Source organism: Asparagus officinalis, chromosome 8, assembly GCF_001876935.1.
Source record: "Asparagus officinalis chromosome 8, Aspof.V1, whole genome shotgun sequence".
Lineage (NCBI taxonomy): Eukaryota > Viridiplantae > Streptophyta > Magnoliopsida > Asparagales > Asparagaceae > Asparagus > Asparagus officinalis.
Genome location: NC_033801.1, coordinates 108,007,887 through 108,032,494, shown reverse-complemented (window position 1 = coordinate 108,032,494; position 24,608 = coordinate 108,007,887). Strand labels below are relative to the sequence as shown.

Below are 24,608 nucleotides of genomic sequence, written 5' to 3'. Positions count from 1 at the left end.
AAAGTTTAGGGTATCAAAGTAGCAAAAACAAAACTTTGGGATATCAAAGTGAAGTAGGTATGAAATTTATCATAAGAAAAGAGTGAGAAAAACTTTAGGGCATCAAAAGTTAAAAAAATGTATAATTTTTAGGGTATCAAAGTGTCAAAAAAAATTGGGGTAATAAAATTTAAAAGGTGTAAACTTTAGAATACCAAAGTGGAAATAACCTCTTCTATTGGGAAATTTCTTGTAACCACTTGGATCTGGAACTTTGAGCGTCCACATCCTTGAGACAAAGTCAAATGCTCAAAAGCCCTCCAAAACTAAAAAGATGTTTATTTGCCCCCACTACGACAAGTTTACAGCTCGTTTGCCAGCTTTTCTTCCCTTTCTGCTCCCATCACATCCTTCTCCTTTCATCATCTCGAATTTTTTGAATTTGGTGACGAAGTCAGATTCAAGCTCAGGGTTAATGCCTCCGGAAGGAGTTGAGGATGATGGCTGCAGTGTTGGGGAGCTCCAAGCCTATTTTTCTGGAGGATGTTGGTGAATTTTCGGTGATTTTGAGGCCCGGAAGGACCGGGATCAGTGGCGGAGCCAGGTGAGGCTTGCCCTGGGCAACTGCCCAGGGTAAGAAATTGTGCTTTTACAAGATAGGAGTGGTCTCGTAAGCAGGTCCCAAGGTGGTGGCAGTGGTGGTTGTGGGCAGAGTAGCGAACGAGAACGAGACCTAGGGCTAAGAACGGAGAGAGTGAGAGAGTCTAGGGAAGGAGAAAGGGAGAGATAGTCAACTGAAAGAAAATTGAATTTATAGTTTGAAACCACCTTTATTTTTCGCCAAGGGCAAAAAATAATCCTGGCTACGCCACTGACCGGGATGAAGTTTAGATCTTTATCTAGTTTGGATGACAATGCTACTAAGGAAAATGAAACAAAGCTATAATAAGAAAACAGAATGTGTTAAGAATTTTATTGCTCAAAATATATTTTTAATGGTTTATATATGATGATGTCCTGAGACTCAGCAACGAGATTAGCAGATAATTCCGAATCAGCGATGGGGCTTTATGGTCGATATGTACGATCCCCTCAGGCGATTGATCAGCTGGCTAAGATGAGCAAGCTGCAAAATATACACATTAGAGGGCTGGAGTTGGGTTCTCCGGTGATTCCTCCGACGATCAAGTCAGTATAGAGCTTGAGTGGGGAACCAGTGAATCGAATAGGTTCAGAATATGAGATTAATTGGTCAATATTTATATACCTGTGGCCCCTAAGGAGGCCTGAGGATCCCCCTCTACTAGTGGGCGACCAACATATGTATATACCCGGTTGAGAGGGTAGGAGCGTAACTCTGACTGAGTCTAGACAGATAGTTAGATCGACAAACAGCTTTACAGGTGTCTACTGCATATGCGATTAGTCACCCCTTGATTAGATGTGATGGTGATTGAGGATGTATCGAGGGGTGATGAGTCATGTAGACTTGTGGTACTTGCAATGATGAGAATAGACAATTGTTGGTATGGAGTTCGAGGACGAACCACCTTTTGATCCGGCTACGCAAGTGGAACGGCAAGTAACACTTTTTTAGTCGGCCTTGAAAGTTGTCGACTTAGCTCTGAGTGAATGAGGGTGGTCGACTCGATTGCTGAGGTCGAGTGAGACCTGGTCTCGATTCGGCTTGGCCTGAGAAGGGTCGAGTGCCCAAGTGACCCGAGTCGTCCCTAGAGGGTGTGAGCTGGTTATGACCGCGACTATGCTGACATGGGACACATGTTGGCTTCGAGCGGAAGATTAACACTTAGGTTAATCAATGTCATAACAATTTATATAAGGTTATTTCAAACAAAAATCAAGAAACTAAGAACTTCATTATTATAATAATGAAGTCAACTATTTAGAAAACTTAAGTAAAATAAACAAACCTATTTGGTTAACTCTATTGGTCGTCAATATCTTTTTAAAGAAATGAAGATCACTGTTAGCAACTGAGCTCTGATTTGATTGTAATAATGAAAGATCCATAGTGCTTATGGGAACTCATCATCGTCACCGGCACCGGTCGCATATTAATTTTAGGGCAAGGGAAGAAAAGAAAATGAAAGGAGGAGGAGGTGATAAGGCAGAAGGGGGGAAAATGTGGCAGATAAACTGTGGAGTTATTTGGGGGTGGGGGGGGGGGGGGTAAGCGCCTTCCATCATTCTACCTTTTTCTCGAGGGTGTGGATGTTGGATCTGACCCCCCCCCCCCCCCTCCTCGAAAAATAAAGTGATGTCAAGTTATAAGTTCAATTTCTTTCAGTTGACTATCTCTCCCTGTCTCCTTCCCAAGACTCTCTCACTCTCTCCTTTCTTAGCCCTAAGTCTTGTTCTCGACCGCTACTCTGTCCAGGACCACACCGCCACCATCTTGGACCTGCCTACGAGACCATTCCTACTTGTAAAAACACAATTTCTTATCCTAGTCAGTTGCCGCATGGCAAGCCTCGTCTGGCTCGCGCCACTGCCCCCGCGCCACTCCCACCCCCACCCCCACCCCACCCCCACCCTCACACACACGCGCACCAAAACAACAACCCGCCACTCTTTTATTTAACAAGAAGAAGAAGATGATGAGTTTTAAGAGTGAAATCGTAAGTAAAGAGTCTTTTGGTCATTGAGGGACCAAATTTACAACATTCTTTAGGATTTAAGGGACTACTAACCAATTACTGACATTTGAGGGACTAATACAAAATTACCCAGCTATAAATAGGTAGCGAAGGGGAGCTTCAAACTTTTTTAAGTTTTCCCTATATAAGGCAAGGCTAGTTCCGTAATTTCCCAATATCAAATCCTTGATATATTTACCGCCTGCTAAAATTAGGGTTTTAGCCAAAAAAAACCCGTCACCTGGGGTTTTAGACTCTCTTCAAAATTCTCATCTTCAATCTTCAAATATCCCATACTCTCCATCGATCTCTCACCAAAGATGGCGTTTTGGGGTAATTATTTCTCAAAAATTTCTGATCTATGATTACATTTTTAAGGGTTTATCGGACTAAAGTTTCTATTTTCGTTCTATTTCAGGAGTTGAAATCAAGCCAGGGAATCCTTACACTCATAAACCCGGGTATATTAGTGGACGACTTCGCATCTCTCAGGTTCGATTTCTCCCCGGAATTTCTTATCCCAGTTGAATTCTAGAGTATAGTTTTCAGTTTTAGGGTTTTCATCTTTTAATTCTATTTGATTTAATAGAATATACAGTGAGCTATTAAAAAAATGAAAATTTTCTAATTAATCGTTATTGGTATATCTGTTTAACCTTAATGTTCATAATTATTTTTTGAAGATTAATTGGCACTTCGCTACCTCGGAGTTTCAATTAATTTTTACTTATATACCCTCAGTTGCATTTCTTCTTGATCTTTTATGAGTTTATAACTAAAGTTCTTAAAATATTATGAATATTCCTGAAAAGATTTCTGAAGTGATTGTCATATGATATAGAACTTCTCTACCCCTTAAATTTTTTTGGGAAAGCCCACGATGGGGTTGCTTATTTAACCAAGGCACTACTGTCATTTTAACAAAAAATTAACACTTCAAAATAAAATTAATTTGGAACTTGGCATATAAGTTAAAGTAGGTGTATTTTTTGAGGTATAGTATAGTGCTAAGTACCTATTTTTAATGCTTATTGGCGTTTATTTCTATTTGGATGACCACGGTCTCTGTGTTTGTTTGGAAATTCATGCAGGCTACTTTGGGAATTGGTAATGCCACTAACAAGAGTATTGTACAATGCAACGTCGGCAACAAAAGCCCCATTTTGCTTTGTAATCTGATTCCCAATTTACTGGAGACGGTTCATTTGGAACTCGAGTTCGAAGAGGCAGAAGATGTTGTCTTTTCTGTCCTTGGGAAGAGAAGTGTCCATCTCTCTGGTTACTATGTTGGTAGTTCTGGTGGTAAATTTGACGAGTATCCTTTGGTGTTTGCTGACCTAATGTCTAATTTATATCAATATTCTTTTCTATGCTTTAAGAGATTTTCCCTGACTCGGCTTAAGTGATTCTAGTGAGTCGTATGGTGAAGATATAGCTAATAGTGATAGTCAAGATGGTTATGGAAGCTCTGATGATGATGAGTATGAGTCCGATTTTATTGATGACGATGACGACATTGGAACGTTCCCATCTTCAGCTCATCGCAAGAGTGGTGGTAATTTCTGTTCCCCTTTGGTATTGAGATAGCTTGGTGATACATGCATAAAAGACAGATATTGCTCACACGTGCGTAGACACTAAGGGTCTGTTTGGCAACTCCATGGAACTTGTTTTAGTTGGTACAATCTTGGTCCAAAATCTTATTTTTAGTTTAGCAAAAGTTGGGCTCAAAAGTTGAACTAGTTTTTTCTACTTCAAATGCTAGGCTTTAAATGAGTCCTAAGGATCAATTATGGTCCAGTTTAGAAAAAAACTAGTCTAGCCTAGTTTAATTTTGAAGTTGCCAAACACCCCCTAAGGGTATGCTATGGACACCTCTGGTCATCTCACTAGTTAATGCTCTGTTGATAGTCGTATCATGTAATTGTGACTATAAAACAGAAGTTTTGTATGAAATATGAAAAATCTAAATTGGTTTATGGAAAACCTAGATTTTAACAAAATCTGGAGGGACATCAGTTGGTTATTAAGATGTACAGTGTGTAGTTTGATTAAGCAGGCTACTTCTATGTTCAGTTGAATTTTGGATCTGGGATAAACTCAGCGTGTCCCTTATAATTGGAGTGTTAGGAATTTAGGCATGTGGAAGAATTATGTATCTTATAAGCACATATGATAAGCCTGCAATTCCTCTAGATATTTCTACGCATGATAAAATCATATTCTATATCTGCAGAGGTTCATAAAGTGCACCAACATGTCCAATTGTTTTTCATAATCATATAAATCAAGTTATGTTATTGATGGAAATTATTTGCTGCAATGTGTCATTTGCTCTATTCTTTATCTTCTATAACGAGAAATGAATATTTCAGTTGCTCACAGTTTCTTATTTGAAATTTCTGAGGCCAATGGTTCTTTACGAAGGTTTAAAGAAGATTTAAAGACAAATTAATTGTCAAATAAATGTTCTTTTGAGCTTAATATGTTTTTATTTTTTTTTGTTTTATAGCTTTTATGATCAATTATTAGTTGTTTTTCCTTCTGTAATACTGTTTTTGTCATGTTTGTCTCAGGGTTGAGTTCATGGAAAATATGATCATTTTACACCTACTTATCTACGATGAAATCTTAGTATCAAATAGAGCCACATAGGAGAATTCAATTAAGTAATGATGTTATATGGCATCAAAGTACTTGTGTGTTGCAGATCTTTGTATATCAGGAATTCCTTATTCAATTTAAACTAATTCAATCATATCATAGTGAGAACACCTGCTCCTGATAAATTAAAGAAACTTTCAAGGGTTCATGATTCTAGAGAAAATTGTAGCCTGTGCATTAAATATTAAAGCTTGTCATAATTTTATGTGAGCCTCTTTAGCTCAAGACAGGGTCAGCTAAGAAGCACAAGTCTTAGAGGAAGATAAGCCAAAATTCAACCAGTGCGCTTTGTAAATTTTAATCAAACTCTATGTAGATAGTACATATCACATTCCTGTCCTACGAAACATTGGCAACGGAGAGGCTTGCCACATGTTTGAGAAGCTAAAATCCAAACTCTTGTTATTTGAAGTTATTGACTGGTGGAGATCTTGCCCAATGTTTGTGATGGCCGATAATGTTCGAAAATAAAGGAAGGACTCGTGGCCAGTCAATTCATGGAGCTGAGTTAATTCTGTTTTATGCAAAAGTAGCCTGTTGTTTGTGAGGCATTTTTGTGATGTGAATTAGTGGGGGAAAAGGAAAATAACATCAAGCTTGTTTGCTGTAGCAAGAGTGTTGATAGTGCTGTAAGAATTCGGAGTGGCTATTCAGATACTGGACGATTTGGATTCTAAGGGTTAGAGTTAATGTTTCGGTGGTTCTTTTGAGAAAATATCTCATAAAGTTGGAACTTGGTGCCATTCTATAAATTTCCGGCCATTGGGAATTAGAGCAGTGTCTGAGAAGTAGCTGCCTATCTGCGTGACAATGCATGATAGGTTTGTTGACAATAACTTGTGGAACTTGATGAACATAATAGAGGGGTAAAAGGGTCACACTGCCTCTAATTGTTAGATTTAGTAGAATATTCCTTTCAAATCTAACATGATTTAACTTGAAGAGTCATTTTGCAAGATTCTATAGGATTTGAGAGACTAATATGCAATTTTCAAAATTTAAGGGACTATTATCTAAAAAACCCTGTAATCTATCTAAAGACAATTACGAGGGCTTTCCAATATAAGATTGAGTTTGAACTCTTCCACAGTGTAACTTTCACCGAGAGTTGCTGGATGATAAAATATTTTTTTCCAAAAAATATTTTATGTTTTAAACTGAAATATCAGAGATGTAACTGCTCTCGATCTCAACAACATTTGAGAATCAAGACAAGTACAAAGATAATTGTGTGATATTTTTTTTCAACAATTAAATCCAACAATGAGATACAAGTACAAGGACTAATATGCAATCTCATTGTTTGGATTTAATTGTTGAAAAAAATATCACACAATTATCCTTGTACTTGTCTTGATCCTCAAATGTTGTTGAGATCAGGAGCAGTTACATCTCCGATATCTCAGTTTAAAACATATAATATTTTTTAGAAAAAATATTTTATCATCCAGCAACTCTCGGTGAAAGTTACACTGTGGAAGAGTTCAAACTCAATCTTATATTGGAAAGCCCTCGTAATTGTCTTTAGATAGATTACAGGGTTTTTTTAGATAATAGTCCCTTCAATTTTTAAAATTGCATATTAGTCCCTCAAATCCTATAGAATCTTGCAAAATGACTCTTCAAGTTAAATCATGTTAGATTTGAAAGGAATATTCTATTAAATCTAACAATTAGAGGCAATGTGACCCTTTTACCCCTCTATTATGTTCACCAAGGATCCCAACTCACTTCTTATACTCAATACCCGCCTGCAATTCCTCTAGATATTTCAGTTGTTCTTTTGAAAATTGTATTGTCAGATACTGGACAATTTGGATCCGAACTCTATAATTATCTCATTAAAGTTGGAACTTGGTGCCATTCTTTTTGAGTTAATCACATGTAAGCTATCTATTCACAATCTCATGACTCCAAATTAATATTATGATGGGTTTCTTTGAATTATATTCGGTCTTGATAGTATTTGTTGAAAATGCATTGTACTCTGTTGCAGGAGCAATAAGTTCTTAGTTGTTTCTTTGAATTTTATGATTGTACTCCTTAATGTTCTTTTGCCTTCAGTTGTAATTGAGGAGATAATAGAGGACGACAAGCCATCTCATGAGAATGCCAATCGTCGTCGATTGAAGAAGAAGCATCAATTGAGCGATTCTGATGATGATGAAGATGCGAAACGGCAGCTTGTGGTTAAGCGTAAAGGCTCGGCTGTATTAGAAAGCGAAGATGAAGATGGCTTCCCAATTTCTTTCTCCAAAAAGAAAAATGTGGCTAAGGACTCCATGGAGAATTCAAACTCTAAATCTGATGATAAGGTCGTTGTTGAGGAAATGGACATCTCTCAAGATGGCAAATCTACAAGGTATGTCATATTTGTTGGAGTAGACTACTTTAATATGTTGACTTTTTCTATAATTCTTTTCTCTAAAATTTCGTTAATTTGCGAAGCAGGGAGACTAGCCAGCCTTCTGATACCCTGCCACCGTCTGAGGTTGTGCAAGAAAATAATGAGAAATCAAAGAAGAAGAAGAAGAAGAAGGCTAAGGATGAAAAACCTTTGGGAACTACCTCTGAAGTGCTTTCCGAAGAAAATGCAAATGTTGAAACTGACAAGTACAAAAATGATAATCAAGTAGACGCTGACAAGGTGAACGGATTGGGAACTGGAGAAGCAAATGTTGAGCCTAAAAAAGATGAAGCTGATGAGCCTGTTGATGATGGAAATGCTAAGCAGAAGAAGAAGAAGACAAAGAAGAGAAGGACTACCGAAGGACTTCAGTCTGCAGAAGACACAAATGAAGCTGCTAACAATGATCCTCCTGTTAATGATGAAGTAGAGAAGTTGCCTAATCAAAGGTGATAATCCTTTCCCAAACTTCACTATTTTTTAAGCTTCAAAATTTTAAGCTTCAATTGTTCTATTTCTTTTATTTTCTTCTTCTTTTTTCCTAATTGATTTATTGTGTTCTAGTGATTCTTCTGCTGCTCAAGAAACTAGGGAGAAACAAAAAAAGAAAAATAAGAAGAAAAGAGTTAAAGAGGACAGGTAAACTCTCATGCATATCAGTTCGGTTATTAACTTAATATAAAATATAATATGATGTAATTTTAAACTATTTCTGCTTCCTCATCACTTTTTATTTAGGGGTTCTGATGCGGAGGGTGGCGTAACTAATGATGTTAATCAAGCCAGTTCTAAGAAAAAGAAGAAAGAGAGCAAGATCAATGATAATGATATAGTCCCAACCCAGGAATCAGGAGAAGAGGGGAAAGCTGAGGTGTCAAAATCTGATCGTAAAACAAGGACTTATCCTAATGGTTTGGTCATAGAGGAGCTGGCTATGGGTAAACCTGATGGACAAAGAGCCACTAAAGGAAAGAAGGTAGTTCTTTTCCCCCCTTCTTAATACATCTTTATTTGATTTTAAATTTGGGTACATTTCACAAACCTACCATGGATGTTGAAATGTTTTGCTCAAAAACATCATGAACATTTCTTTATTAGAGAACTATTGAACTTTTGCCTAAACCATAATGTCTGATTTAGCGTAAACTTTGACTTGTTTCGCACAGTTTTGCCCATTAAGTACTTTATTGATCTTTTGTATTACCCTTTTGAACTTTGTGGGTTGATAGATATAAATAAATGTACTTTAGACCTTTAAGACGTTAAGGCAATTAACAACGATTTTCTATAGCTTATGGCAGGTTTCTGCAGTTTTGAAAGCTCATTGTTATTTTCTGTAATACCCCAAGTTATTGTAAACCCTTAAAAAAGGTTTAAAAATGAATAAATAAATAATCATGGTAGATTTCTGAAATTTACTCTTTATTCCATTGCTGTTAAACTACTTGTTAATTAGACCAACCTTCTCATTTTAATATATAGGTTTCTGTAAACTATATTGGAAAGCTAAAGAACGGGACAATATTTGACTCTACTGTTGGAAAAAGACCATTTTCTTTCCGACTTGGTAAACTCTTCATTTACAGTTTACCTTGTTATCAATATTTATTCTTCTAGGAGCATCAACTTAAATGAAGTTGTTTTTCAACATCTCATGTAGGAATTGGGCAAGTCATCAAAGGGTGGGATGTTGGTGTAATCGGAATGAGAGTTGGTGACAAGCGAAGGCTCACAATTCCTCCATCTTATGGGTAAGTAAATATTATCATGGTTTCTTAAGGTTGAAATGGTTTATTATCGCCTTTCTTCTCAAATCTTATTAGAAAAATTCTTCAAGGACCCAAAATATGGGACCAATAGGAGGGATAAGTGAGGTGACCCCCTCCTATTGGATAATGAGTTGGCCATCACTAATGATGGCCAACTCATTATCTAATAGGAGGGGGACACCTCACTTGCCCCTCCTATTGGTCCCATATTTTGGGTCCCTGTAGCAAAGCTCATCTTATTAATCTTGCTTCTTTCGATCTTACTGTAGTTACGGGCAGAAAAAGACGGGACCCATACCTCCAAATTCATGGCTCACTTTTGATGTCGAGTTGGTTTCTGTAAAGTGACGAAATCAGGGAATTTCTAATCCATAAAACTTCTGAGCTGTTTTCATCAAACGGCGCTAAAATTTTGCCTGTTCAAATATTTTGTTATGTTGCCCATACATTAGCTATATTTGAGGGTCGAGTGTTGCTACTACATGTCAAGTGCTAGAGAAACTCTTTTATGAGCTTTTGGTTTTGTTTTGCTGACGGATGTTTAGAGGTGCTGGTTGTCAAAATCTTAATTTTGTTATGGTGAACTATCATGTGCGTGTCGAGATGATAATTACAGTTAATGGAGTAAATCTTCTATGTTGTCTTTTACTTTTTTTTTTTAATTTCATTTGTTATTTCTTATTGTTTTTTGACCCGAGGTTGTGGCTTTGTTTGTAAGTGCTACAGAGTCATCTATAGTATCAAAATAAATTTAGCACCAGAACGGGGCTCCAAAGTTCAAGTGAAGAAAATGTCCCGCAAAGTTGACGCTGTTGAAAGTTGGTTGTTTTTCCTTAAAAATAAACGTTAAGTCATTTTTTTTCTTAGAAACAAATGTAAACTTAAATCAAGTGTAGCATAAAAATATCTTTTGTAATATCTCTTTTATTATATATATAGGCTTAAAAAAAAACAAATCAAATCTAGCTAGTCCATGAAAATTTATGTTTTATATTAAAATTCTATCACATGACTGGCTTTGGATGTGTAAGACAGTATGAGTACATACTTACGTGTGCTTGTACGTACTATCAAGTTGCACAAATATATTGCAAATTAAGATGATGTTTGTCTCCTTACATTTGGTCAGGAATTTGTAACTTTGCTCAAATAGGCCCCTCAAGATTAAAATCTTGAATTTTCATTAAATACTTAATCATGGTAGATTAGGATGGACGCATGACGTGTAATTCTCTAAAATAATGTTGATTTCGCTTTGGTTTTTATTTACTCATTAGAAAAGAAAAAGAGAAAGTACTATTACTATATTATCCTCAACAAACTCATGTGCATCTAAACAAGAAGCTTTTTGGTTGGATTTTAGCATTCATCAAACATTTTCCCTCGTATCATACCAGGATTTGGAAAACAAAATGTCAAGGAGGGGGAGCTTTTGAAAACCTTTTCCCTCGTATCATACCAGGATTTGGAAAATAAAATTTTCTTTTTATTGCTGATTGATTGATTGTTGAAGAAGGAAATAGCATAAGCCATCTCAAAAAAAAAAAAAAAAAAATCCTTAAATAAAACTCTCCTTTAAAAAAGAGAGGAACAATTAAGGAAAGTTATAAGAAAATATACATTATTTACCAACTATGAAATGGGAAAAAGGTTCAAACAAATTTGTCGGAATTTCCCCATGCGGAAATAAGACCAACGCTGAAGTCCTACCCAAATAAGCCCAATCGAAAACTAACTAGTTTAAGGCCTAAGTCCAAATTAATACAAAATTACACAGGAAGCCTAAGTAGGATTCTAAATCCCTGAATCTTCGTGGTGGGCAAAAACTCTCGGAATCTGATTCCTGTTTACGTCTCAAACTCATACATAAACGCAGGTAAACCCTGAAGACTTTCTGTCTGCAACTCCAGAGATTCTAGTTTAAGCTCGAGATCACACAATGAAACGCTACCAAAACCAATCAAAGACACAAAAACAAACCCTGAAAAATCTCACCGTCGGTGTATCCAACGTCCAATCTCTATCTCCGGACGTTATAAAAGCCGCAGACGTGGTGGCCGACATCGTCAAGGGGATTCTCCGAGCTCCGGTCTGGCAACCCTTCATGCCTCAAGAAGAGCCCTGCCCTCTCGCGACAGGAGATCTCGAAACGCTGGCCATTCTCTTAACGGAGTTTCTGTTTCAGAGTTCAGAAGATTAGGCCAAACATAGATGACTGTGCGAGTATGCAGAAGTTTTCTTAAGTTTTCAGATATCCCATTATGTACAACACATGGATTCAGTGAAAGTCACGGTTGATTCGTGGTGGGTTTATGTAGTTTCATCAAAATACAATTGAATCATGTTTCAGATATCAGAAAATGAGGGAATGTAGCTTTATGCAACTTTGCAGAAGTATTGAATGCATTGGATAAATGTGCATATAATGTTTTCTTGCAACAAGAAGTTTTTTCGAATTTGCTAAAATAATTTTATGGAATAGCATCTCGGTTTTAGGATTACCCTCTTCTTTGAATTCAGGAACTGGATTTCCTAACGAATTCCCCCTGCCAAAGAATAACGACGAAATACTGAATTCTGTCAAAGTCAAAACAAAAACAGACCATGAGTTCTTTTTTCCTTTTGATTACTTCATAAACCAAGCTATAATTCAAGAATGAGCCTGAAAGCTTCTAATATGCCAACTCAGTAATGAAAGAATAATTTTGCAACATTTTCCCAGACCAGCCAAAGAAAATAAGGGTGTGCAAGACAAAAGTATTCTATTACTTCTTTCCAGGAATACAGACAGACAGTCTGAAGATTCAGTTCCGCATTCGAAGCAAAAGAAACAGCTCACTAAAACAGCTAGTCACACACTGTACATAATTTCTCTTTTTTTACATACGCAGATGATCATAGGAACCCGGATCCCTTCTCCTGTACAATTTCTCTACCATGCCCTGCAAATTTACCGGGCCCAAATTCAATTCCAGACTGCGAGTGCAATTCTGCCAATTCCCTCACCCTCATCAGAATCGATGATGGTATTGGCACTGAAGTCGGTTTCCTGAAGTTCTTGGCCTGTGAACGAAACAACAGAAGAGTTAAATGATGATATACAAGGAGATCTCAGATCTCTCAAGGAAAGGAAATTCTAAGATCAGTCAAAAAGCTTAAAAGAAAACTCTTTTGACCGGTGTAAACATCACAAGTAAGCTACCTTCTCATGTATTTGTAGTAAACTCAAATATAGATACGTTAAGAATAATGCTTTCAACTCCAAAAACAAGTTGAACATTGTTGGTAGTTATAGTCATAGCAATCCGTGTTTGTTCAAAAGCACCCTTCTTCACATTTCATGATCTTAATCCTCAATGATTCTTGAAAGATTAAGGTCAATGATGCTTCAATGATAAGCCCAAACCTCAACATATGAAATCAAGTTGTTCTTACATAATACATATCACAAGGAAAAAAAACCCAACATCACGGACGTCAATAATGGGTAAAATAAAGCAGCAGTCAGTGAAGTTCAAAGGCAGCGCTAGCGCCACTGAGGCGGAGAATAGACATCCACAAAAGGTAAAACAAAGAGCAAACATATACATAACGTAGAAAACTAATACTCGCCCCTTGATCTGAAGGATACTGTGCAAAGCTAGCTTTGATGAGATTCCGCCATTTATCCTGAGGAAAAGGGAGATCAGCTTATACTGCATGAATAACCTTTTTTCTTAAATTTTCAAATAAAAATAGCAGACAGTTATAACTCATATCAGACAATTTACCTTCAGATCCACGGAGGTGCGATAAGAATATGAAGCAAAGGCTACCTGTCTGATTACAGACCACCTTCCAGCTCCATAACGAGCCACTCCTTCAACTAGCCTTAATACCTCAGAAAGAGTCCAAGCTCGGTGATGTTTCCTCTTGACGCCAACTTTCAGTGTTCTCCCTTTATCAGCATGCACTGCATCAGCATCATTGTCTGAAGAGGTAACACTCGCAGGATTTATCTTTTCATTATCCGGATCTTGCTCTTCTTCGCTATATGATGTTTCTGTGTCCCTTCTATCACTCTCTATACCACCAAATTTCTGAGCACAAATTCATTAAACAGTTATGGAGAAGCAATAAAATGCAACAATTATAGAGGAAATATTTCTAATCAGTAACACCCATTGTTATCGAGGCGCAAGGCGCAATGCGGGGCGCAAAGGCCCCTTACGCGCACCATGCGCAAGGCACACAACGATGCGCGCGCCTCACTGAATTGAGGCGCACACGTTTATAAATTGTCACATAAAAAAAACCAAGAAATATAATTTCACCGACTAAATCACGAAAGAGTCTTAATTAGCATGCATAACATAGAGAAGTTCATAAGTTTCCACAAATCACAATGCAAGATAATCTCCAACATAAGCAAAAGTCTATGAAACAAAACAAACAAGTAACAAATAAGAAACATGTATTTTCATTTAAAATATGATATATATATATATATTTTTGAGTAACAATTAAGTGATTAAAAAAACATGATTGTTCATAATTTTCTAGTTAGCATTCTTAATTGTTATTTGCTAGTTAGCATGAAAAGATAGAAAATGGAGGTAACAATTACATATTTACATGTTCATAAATTTCTAGTTAGCATGCTAATTAAAGAAGGAAGTTACAATTAGCAAACAAGTAAAATAAATTACTAATTATTGTTTTCTTTTTATAGGTTAAATATGAAAAGATGGAGAATGGAATAGTAACTAGCAATAAAAAGTCTATTGCATTACATGATGTAAATATGTAATATGTAAATTATTTAAAAAAAACAGAATAAAGAATCTATTACATGGTGTCAAGCGCGTGCGAGGCGCACGCGAGGCGAGTGCAGTGCCCCACCTCTGGTGTGGGGCGCAATTGCCCCAGCCCGCAACGCCCCGCACCCGGTGCGCGCGCCCAGATAACAATGGTAACACCCATATTGTTCATCAGAATAAGGGAGTATAATGCCATGATAATGAAAAATCATACTTTATGTACTGCAAATAGTTTGATAATTCCTAACTTACATGTACATGCAGTGCTCAAGTGTATTATACATACCGTAAGAGCATAGAGATCTTTCCTAGGTTTTCCTCTTCTCATCCTAGAGACATACGGTATTTGGATGCCACAACCACCAATAGAATCCTTTCTAGTGACAAAAGTTTTGCCTCGGGAACCAATATCATGAAGTGGCTTGACCTGAGGTTTCAGAGATAGCTGATGACGCTCAGAATCCTTTACAGAAGAAACTAATCTTCCAGTACTATCCCTGGTTTCAACATCTGAAAGTTCCTCAATGTAACGTTTAGTGGGCTTTCTGATCCTCTTATTGGCAGAATGCTCAATTTGGATATTTTCATCCATCATGTCATGTTCAGGAGGAGGTTTCCTGAGCCTCTTGCCCAATAATACCTGCTCATCTTTCATCTGATCGATGGGTTTGCTTGGTGAATCCCCAACTCTGTCATTTACTGGATTACTCATTTGATTATGAGCAAGAGAGCCTGTTTCAGAAGTAACTTGTTGGGTACTGCAAGGTTCTTCTTTCCCCTTTACATGAACTACCTTGTTATCTTTAATAACTATGCTTGTAGTTGGGACCTCGCAAGAATTTGTTAATCCCATTGTAATACGACGCTTAAGCCACAGCTTGTCCTTGACAGAAGTCTGACGCCCAAAAGTAGCCCTGAAAACCTTCTGCAGTTCCCTTATAGTGAGATTATCCAAGCATAACTCCCCTTTCAATATCGAAAAATCAGGGTCTGAACTAGTGTGTGATTCGGAGATTGATGATATACTTGCAACAGCATCACTTGCAGGTTCAGTGACAGTCTCTGAACTCTCAAATTGAGCAGGCTCCTTGACATTTAAACAAGATACACTTGCATCAGTTCCCGCTGAAGTTTTCCCAGGTCGGAAGTTGTCATCACACGACTTTGAATGGCTAATACCATCAGATGATTCGCCACCAACAGTTACATCCTTTGGAGAATGGCTGACAGATTCACACTTAAGCTGCAGTCCCTTGTCCTGTTGAACATTTTTGCAGTGTTATCTCTGTATAACAATACAATCAAATTTAAAATAAAAAGATACAAAGAAACAACAGTAGTCTAATGAAAAAGAAAATATAACATTCAAATAAAATAACATATATAATAGTACACCAAGATACAAGACAAGAATAAAATGAAACAGTATGAAACATGACAAGTGTCTAATCAATCAAATTAAACTCAACAGTAGAAATGAAAGGAACTCTCTACTGACATAAAATAGAGCACCAGCAAGATTTAGTAGATTTGCATATAGCTGCCTCCTAATACAAGACGAGTCAGATGATTGATCTGTCACTAGCTCTAAGAAGATGCAGTGGTAACTATAACCCCAGAACAGACGTTTCTGATGGGTTAATGCAGTTTTAAGATTTCAACCAAGTAAAAAACAACCAAAACTATGCCAAAACTATGTTATAGCAGCACCAAAATATCATGTCAAGAACTATAGCAACTTGAACATGTTTCATCAATTCTTTTCTTTTTCCTTATTTTCATATCCTTATATGCCTCCAGAGCATTTTAAGTAAACAAACGTGTAGAAACAGGGTATATCTAGATATAAGTCGAAAGATGTACCATAGCATACAAAACATTGCTAAGGCAGATAACAGGTACACATAAACCAAAAACCAGCTTTAACTACTTCTAGAGTACTTTCTATTAACTCTGTAAAGATTAACATCTGACATCCAATCAAGAAAGATATGTACTTTTTGATCATCATATACAGGATGTTAAGGCTGGTTAGGTGTCTTTATGTCAGCTATTAGATCTTCTAGGCAGGCAGCACTTCAAAATTTGGGCATTGTCTGTCATCAAACACAGAAAGGAATGTTACTTGGAAACATTTGATCAATAGAGACTGGGCGAACCCCTGGTTGGTGACCAGGGGCCAGCGATACCCAAAAGTTTCAGTAACTTGCTTTATAGTGGCTTAAGTTCTTCCATAACTGCATCCATTAAATTTTATCATCGCCACTCCTTCTACGGTTGGATTTAATTACAAACAAATGGTAAAAACAGTGATCAGCTCCAACAATGAGATAGATGCAAATAAGATATGAAGACAAATCATTCTGAATTTGAAGTTGTCTGCTTAAAACAGAAAGGCTGGGAAAGAAAATTGTGTCATACCATTCTATCCTAACTCAAAATTGGGAGACTTCCATGCAGATGAATTGTACCAGAATACCAAAGAAAATGTAAGATCAAGTACAAGATAATAAATTGACAAGGGAGACAAAGAAAGAAAGAAAAAACCTGAACGCACCTTGAGCCTGTCATTTAACTTCTCAGGATCAACTTCGACGCCCGCACACAACGAAAGTCCTGTGACAAACAACTCAACTAAAGTTATTTTGTTTAAAAACCACACACAAAATGACAAGCGAAAATGTTAAAAGAGAAAAGGTTAAAAGATGTTGTAATTACTATTTCTGGAGGCATAAAAGTTGCAATAAAAGTAAACCAATAGTGAAAAGGTCCAGGTCAGTTAGGCTAACTTCCAAGAACTCCATCATGAAGTAGGCACAGGTTATTTGTAAGGAAGCAAAAAATGAGAGGAAAAAATCACAATGTGACTACTAGTTGTATAACCGGGTTCTTGTGAGGCTTAGAAACTAAATTCATGTAGAAGAAATAGTTTGTGATAGACTGAATGGTGTCCCCTATTCATAAAAACACTAACCCTGAAATGACTTGTCATTCACGACCACATTTTTACAAGTGGTTTGTCACTTTGTTAAGAGCAATCTGAGAACACATTTATAAGTGGTTTATCACATTTAATAACATGACAGGACGAAGGGTATGAATTTTGTAATTTTATTGAATGTTAGAAGCAATTATCACTAAATACATAATGTAGACATGGGACACGGGTACAAGACAGACAAGGAACATGGTAATTCTTGGAAAAGTACGATATCAGCAGCACAACAACATGATATTAGGATACATATGTTATAGTAAAGCGAGAGTTTATATACATACAGATATTTATGTATCCAAAGCCTAAACAATTATTTCTAATAATATGACATATAATCATTACATATGCAAGCGTTGACCTGCCATACTTTTTATGACTCTGCAAAATAAAGATGACTTCGACTCTTCAGCTTCAAGCAAAAGTCTACCTATATCTAAAGTGAATTTCAGAAAAGTCAATATGTTGATGCCATTTTTTTCACTGTTCTCTTAGAAGTATAAATGAAAGTAAATAAATATGTAATATGAACATAAAAATTGGATGATTTGAGAAATGTCCAAGTAGTGTAATCTGTATGCCATATGTTCTAAATTATTCTAAATTAAACATGCATCATGTAATTGAAATATGTAAGTGCGTACACACACCTAAGGAGTGTCAAGGAAGTGTTTGTGATATAGACATAGTTGTCAATGTGTCCAAGACGGGCATGGCCTCATTATAGATTTGCCTGTGCTACATTATGTTCTCTCTACATATGATGTGAAAATGCTTTAAAATTATATTTCCTCCCTCCTGCCACTGTGACTGCAGTCACTTAGATTCTACGGTTGGTTACTAAATGAGCAAAGATATGCACCGAAGCTAAGTGTCCAGTTTAAGTTGCTCCAAACAGGAAAATTAGCAAAGCAATCGTTCTCTCTCCCTATAGATTTAAATAATTGCTCTTTGCTCTTCTTCGTAGCCCCATTTAGTTATAAACAATCCTTATTATATGCCTATAACTACCCTCAAAAACTCTGACATAGCCTTATCGTTCCTGCTGCTTGAATTGTCAAATGAATGACCTGCTCGACAGTCAGTCTTCAGCTCAGTACTTAACTCAGTTCAGCTTGTTTAACTAGTAACGAGCCAAACTCGATCTAGATACTGCTTGCTCGTGCACAGCTAGATAAAACCCAACATGGCAGATTTCTTAGAGTTATATGATACATTAAATATATATCATCTAGCTAAATATGGATATTTATAAACATGTACTTTGCTAATATAGGAAGATTGTCATATTGGAAACAATTGCTTTTATTTATTAATTTACCAAGTATTTGTAACACAAGCATTGTTCTAAATGTCAGCCGCTATGTCAAACATGTCAATCGGCATGTCGAAATTAGGGGCCAACCAACACGATATAGAGCTTTTCAATGCATATTGCGTTTTCAGGGTTCATGTCGGATATATCGGGAGACATGTTGGATATATCAGGGGGCATATCGGATATGTCGGGCAGATATATCAGGGGACATATCAGATATGTCGGGCAGATATATCAGGGGACATGTCGGCTATATCCGTCGATTTTTCAGTCTGAAAAATTGGCTGATTTTTTTATTTTTTTGTTATATTTATCTAATCAGGTTTGGGTTTAAATTCCTGATTGTTCTAATATTACTTCCAAAGACAAAACCCCATCAGTTAAGGGCAATGGAAAAAAAGACCGAAGTCATTTTCGTCGCTCCTCTTCTCTCTCTCCTTTCAACATCTCATCGGTCTCCTCTAAACTATTCTAACACATCAATATCGGGTGATCTTCTCTCTCCTTAACTGCCAACATCGGACTCCTCTTTCTCACCTCTTTCCTTCAACATCAACCCTAAGCATCATAAGCTATTTAATTTTTTATATTTTTTGACAATAGAATTTATTAAGTATACTTAGATTTTATTTATGATATTTATCTTATTCATATGCACACCTTTCGATATAACAATCCGATATTTTTTTTATATCCCTTAACATATCCCCAGTATCCACTATCTGACATGAATTTTAGCCGTCCGACATGAACCCGACATCCGACATATAAAACCATGAACACAAGTTGCAATTAATCGATTGAAATCACCACTGTAAGTTACCTACATGATGAATAGAAATGTATGAAAATAGGTTTTTACTACTAAATATTTCTTGTTTATCGTGTTGGCTAGAAACACTTTGTACCAACTACCAACATCAAGAGCTAAGCTCCAAGGGCCATCAACAACATCAATCACTAAGAAATTGTTTAACTTCGGCAAGGTATTTGATTAGCTTGATTCACTAGCGTTCAGCTCATTTTAACCACCACCTGCAGCCCTTTCCAATGGGATATCATCTGTCGCAACAATGACTCTTTGGTAATGACTACAGGCTGTTGGTCGACCCTGACTGTGGGTAATCCACTAATCCTCCTATTTGAGCATTATTGGCGATAGGAGATCCAAGGATCATCAACAACATCAGTCATTAAGAAACTGTTTGTCTTCAGCTAGGTATTTAATTAGCTCGATTTTAGTTCACTAAAATGCTAAACCTACAAATGAGCTGAATTCAAACAAGCTTGATTCACTGCTGTTCAACATGTTTAAACCATCCCCTGCATCTCTTTCTCTTGGGATATCATCTGTCACCTGCATCTCTTTCTCTTGGGATACCATCTGTCACGAGATTGACATTGACTCTCGGATAGCGACTACATGCTGGTGGTTGCCCCTGATTGTGGATAATCCAGGAATCCTCCTACAGATTGTTATTTGCCATAGAAGCTCCACATAAGCCAAATTTAATAGGCTTAAATTTGGTGAAATGGTGGAGAAAAGGAAACTAACTCTAAAGCATTATGATGATGGTGGAATTGCCTCAAAAGCTCACTCCATGTCAATTCCCATCAAAATGGGTCAGTTTCACAATAGGAAATCACACAAAAGTGTTTCACAAAATATTATGATTAGATTTTAGCATGATAGTAAACTCTGAGGTTGTTTCCTGCAAGAGAAAACCATGAAGAAGAAAGGCCAGAAAAATCTGGTATGTTAATCGGAATGTGGGAAGACCTACCTTGGATTATGGAGCTCAAGCTTGTGTAAACAAGAAGAATCCCTCAAATTTTAGGCCAGGATAATGTCTAGAAGAAGATGACAGAATTGCTATGGAAGTGCATTACCTTGGGCAACAATACAAGCCAAAAAGCACTGGTGACCCGTCATGTAGCAAGTAGGTGCAAACAACATAAGGCCGCCCCCACGAATTAATTAAATGCTAAGTTCCTAATTATGTGCATGTACTGATTACATACATATGCACTTGACAACACTTCATTCTAAAAGAAGCCTAATTGATTTATAATTTTACATGAGACTTCAGATTTGTGAATATGCCTTCATCAAATATAGGAGAATCAAAAAGATCAAAAGAGCATATGAATGAATGTTGTATCAATCAGGTGTGAGTTGCCAAAAAATGTATTGGATGCCCTTCCAAAGTTTCTAATATAAATTATGCAGTTCAAGTACAATGCCAGACATACACGTGCACAAATAAATGTTCATATGAAAAAAAATCTTTAAAATGAGTAAACCTCTTGTTTTGACTTGTTAGAGAGGTCAATTAATATAAGATGTGACCTTCTGTACCTTCTAAGTTGGAAGTCTTTGGTAATAACAGTTCACTGGAAGGGCATTGTTCAGTGCCCTTTTCAGCTACAACTGATTAAAGTTGTGTCCTATCATCTTTAAGCAAATGCTCAACCTCCATAAGCTCATCACGTGCACAAATAAATGTTCATATGAAACAAAATCTTTAATATGAGTAAACCTCTTCTTTTGACTTGTTAGCGAGGTCAATTAATATAAGATGTGACCTTCTGTACCTTCTAAGTTGGAAGTCTTTGGTAATAACAGTTCACTGGAAGGGCATTGTTCAGTGCCCTTTTCAGCTACAACTGATTGAAGTTGTCTCCTATCATCTTTAAGCAAATGCTCAACCTCCATAAGCTCATCATCTGTTGCTGGAACTAGCTTCCCATCCACTCCAACCTACATTTGAAAGAAATAATTAAGAAATGTATGCTAGCTACTGGAAATCAATATTCACAGTAGTAGACAGAAAATAACCTGAATAGATTGACCAGCATAACAATAACACTAAAATAATTTAGTGTTCCAATGAAAATAAATAAAAAGGAAAACACATGACAGGGCGTTAAGACTTTTGGGGCACAAAATCCTCAACAAAGTTTTTGGAAACAAGTGTTCACTTTCTGATAGTTGCATACACAACTTGAATGCCTGATTGTCCAACTAATAAGAAAGTTTGCTGTCACAAACTATCAACATTTCATATCCTCTGTAACATCAAAGCTCAAACTAAAAACACCGGTCCCACAAGCACTAGATTACATCCAATATGGTCGCATAGAAATGCAGTTTCAAAAACAATGACAATAATAATAATAACAACCACAACAATAAAAAGGGCCCTTTCTTTCTCAGTTCTTTCAAAAATGTTTATGCTAACAGGAGACTCAAGGATGACATGTGTTTGCTAAATCTATGTCACCCAAACCGTTCTATCCACACATCTGCCGTTGCGTTTTACTCCATATAACAAGAAAAGCGCTCTCAATTTTATACGGTATATGGTATACCTTTTGCTTTTTGACGTATCAACTAAATAAGTTTCATACTTGATCGAAGGAGACCTTTTTTGGTGATTATCATATTTTTCTGAGATTCATCTTCATCTTTAAACACGGAATAGTCCCCAAGTTCACAAGTGGGACAGACAAAGTTTGTTGGACATAAAATGAAATAACTCAAGGAGTAGGCAAGGTAACTATTGGGCAACTTTTTATCTAGAAAAATTCTACCAAGTACTTGTTATGTGATTGGGCACAGAGAACCTAGTGAAGAAGAACACTAGTGAATAAGTGGTATCTGTTTGCCACAAAGTCATGATATTAGCACATTCCCGGCAAGGGAGCAGTGAAAGAGCAGCAAGGAGGTGAATCAAGTTAGAGTAAGGATAAACTACGCCATTGACAAATATGTTGTTGACATAGAGTTTATTGCATCACAGATTTTCCATTGAGTAGCTATTATCTCACAGTCAACTGCATATAATCGACAATGCATTAATATAAACAAACGAAGCAGACAGAGTACATACTAATGAGGCTAAGGTTACGGAGGACAGCTAAAATCAAATTGCACCAAAATCTATAGTTTTATCCATTGAAGTGACAAAAATTACCCGAACAAGCTGGTAAACCACAGGATTGGAAGCACAGATCTTATCAGCACGATTCTTTTCAACACCTGTTACCTCATTTCCCTCTGCTTCAATCAATGCACCCATGGATCACCACATGCAATTGAATTGAACAAACTAATGTTCACGTGGAAAAAAAAAATCAACACAAGGTAATACAATTTAGTAAACAAAACCATCAAAACCATGAGAAATGTAACAGAACAAAAAGAACAAAGTGATTTTGAATAAGAAAAGTCAAAATATTTTCATAAAGCAATAAAATAATCTCATGGAGCAATAAAATATCAGGGACATTAAACTTCAAAAGATAAAAGAAAACATCAAATTTCAGAAATATGCCAAATGAAACTAAAAAGTTTCGGAAAAAACTTGTAGAGAGAAGCTTAATTAAGCAGTCAGAGAATCGGTTTCCAATTAAAAAAGATCAATTCTAAAACCGAGACAAATTTGACACTATACTACCAGCCGTAAGAAACCCTAGTTGATTAGACAAACAATTGCATCAAGGAACCAATCATAATTCTAACTCTCCGCATAAATCCAACGTTAGCGTATTCAGACAAGCAGATGTATACACAAATTAAGTACAAGGCACCATGAAATCAACTAAAATTGTACCCAACTTTCGGGTAAAATGGGAGAAAATGGGAAGCCCAGAACTCTAATTCATTAAACAGACAGAGCATCAAATTCCCACTAAAAACGAGATTAATCTTAAAAAGGACACAAACTTGAAGCTCTGGTACCAGCCGAACCAAACCGTAATTGATTCAACAAACAACGGCATCAAGGAATAAGTCCTAGTTCTACATAATAGATCCAGACAAACAAACACATACACAAATTAAGTATAAGGAACTACAATATCAACAAAATCTGTGAAAAATGGATAAATTGGGGGGAAATGAAAAGGCATTTATTTAACTCATCATAAAGTGGAGTAGGTCAGTGATACGAATTATCTTTATTCTCTCAATCAATGAATGGGATCAATTAAGGGACAGAAAGGGAAATTTTAGACACAAAAATGAAACTAAAAAAGTAAATACTTGCAGATAGTAGCTAAACTAAGCAACAAGATCATCAATTTCCCACTAAAAACAAGATCAATTATGCGAGGCAAATTAGACACTTCACTATCAGCAGTACCAAACCCTAACTTATTAGACAAACAAATGTCTCAAGGAATCAACTGTACTACTAAACGCCCCACATAAATTCAACAATAATCTATCGATACAACCAAAAAAACATAAAATTGAAGTACAACGAGCTACATAATCGACTTAATTTGTACCAAAAAATTGGGGAAATGAGAAAAAAATTGAAAAGTGTTAGTTGAACTAACCATAGAGTGGAATAGACCAGTGAGGGGGATTATTCGAATGTTCCTTCGATTAATTGATGGTATCGATTAGGGCAAATCTTGGGAGGAGAAAGAAAAAATGGCAAAAGATCGCGAGAGAATTTCGAATCGAGCGGATAGAGACGCAGGAGAGAGAGAGAGAGAGAGAGAGAGGCGTATGATTTGCGGGTATCGGGTCTAAAATTGTGGACCCAAAAAAGCTTGTCGGGTTGATATCGGATCCAGAAGAAAACTTCAAGTACACGTTCTCAAATTTTCCATCGTTCCGATACGATATTTTGTTTCGTATTGCTAGTTTTTAACGGTCCTGCTATTTTTCAGTGTTTTCAATATTTATTATTATTATTATCACCAACAATATAACGAAGAAAATGTCACGACAGGTCTCTATAGAAAATCATACACAAAGATGGGGGAAGAAAATACCGAGTTCAAACTCAGAAACGTCCATATGGTTTGCGCCATAAATTTATTAAGCCTCCAGACTATTATTTGGATCTATTAAGCTCTTATACTTTTTATTTTGAATCTATTTAGCCTCTATGGTGTTTCTCCATAACTAAAAAGTAGATTCAATAAGATAAAAATACCCTTTTTTAGTTATGAAGAAACATCATAGGAGCTAAATAGATTCAAAATAAAAAGCATAGAGGCTT

At 36.5% G+C, this 24,608-nt stretch overlaps 2 protein-coding genes across 6 annotated transcripts; one reads left to right on the top strand and one right to left on the bottom strand.

The window, feature by feature from the left end:
• Nucleotides 2,812–10,124, top strand: LOC109819725 (peptidyl-prolyl cis-trans isomerase FKBP43-like). Of its 3 annotated transcripts, none has more exons than XM_020385569.1 (11): nucleotides 2,812–2,969; nucleotides 3,055–3,128; nucleotides 3,728–3,951; nucleotides 4,049–4,191; nucleotides 7,365–7,662; nucleotides 7,752–8,156; nucleotides 8,272–8,346; nucleotides 8,446–8,683; nucleotides 9,190–9,274; nucleotides 9,368–9,458; nucleotides 9,746–10,124. In XM_020385569.1, exons 1-11 carry the CDS (start codon nucleotides 2,957–2,959, stop codon nucleotides 9,822–9,824), a joined length of 1,725 nt encoding a protein of 574 aa, XP_020241158.1. In that variant the 5' UTR covers nucleotides 2,812–2,956; the 3' UTR covers nucleotides 9,825–10,124. The 3 variants fall into 3 exon arrangements, 2 of the variants coding, with proteins under 2 accessions (XP_020241158.1, XP_020241157.1); XM_020385568.1 differs by having other exon boundaries at nucleotides 2,813–2,969; nucleotides 4,040–4,191; XR_002241595.1 differs by lacking the exon at nucleotides 9,190–9,274 and having other exon boundaries at nucleotides 4,040–4,191.
• Nucleotides 12,220–24,097, bottom strand: LOC109851591. Of its 3 annotated transcripts, none has more exons than XM_020421809.1 (8): nucleotides 23,935–24,097; nucleotides 22,566–22,700; nucleotides 21,184–21,349; nucleotides 16,833–16,891; nucleotides 14,562–15,533; nucleotides 13,247–13,555; nucleotides 13,089–13,145; nucleotides 12,220–12,539 (listed from the first exon to the last, which is right to left on the bottom strand). In XM_020421809.1, exons 2-8 carry the CDS (start codon nucleotides 22,668–22,670, stop codon nucleotides 12,372–12,374), a joined length of 1,836 nt encoding a protein of 611 aa, XP_020277398.1. In that variant the 5' UTR covers nucleotides 22,671–22,700; nucleotides 23,935–24,097; the 3' UTR covers nucleotides 12,220–12,371. The 3 variants fall into 3 exon arrangements, with proteins under 3 accessions (XP_020277398.1, XP_020277400.1, XP_020277399.1); XM_020421811.1 differs by having other exon boundaries at nucleotides 22,566–22,651; XM_020421810.1 differs by having other exon boundaries at nucleotides 22,566–22,648.

Excerpts from the sequence above, each read along its gene's own strand:
- LOC109819725 (XM_020385568.1), top strand. Across the intron at positions 7,663-7,751 it reads CAAGATGGCAAATCTACAAG|GGAGACTAGCCAGCCTTCTG; the intron begins GTATGTCATATT and ends TTTGCGAAGCAG. Across the intron at positions 9,459-9,745 it reads ACAATTCCTCCATCTTATGG|TTACGGGCAGAAAAAGACGG; the intron begins GTAAGTAAATAT and ends ATCTTACTGTAG.
- LOC109851591 (XM_020421809.1), bottom strand. The coding sequence starts at position 22,670 with ATGGGTGCATTGATTGAAGCAGAGGGAAATGAGGTAACAGGTGTTGAA. Across the intron at positions 21,350-22,565 it reads TGGTTTACCAGCTTGTTCGG|GTTGGAGTGGATGGGAAGCT; the intron begins GTAATTTTTGTC and ends TTTCAAATGTAG. Across the intron at positions 15,534-16,832 it reads AGTTAAATGACAGGCTCAAG|GACAAGGGACTGCAGCTTAA; the intron begins GTGCGTTCAGGT and ends AATGTTCAACAG.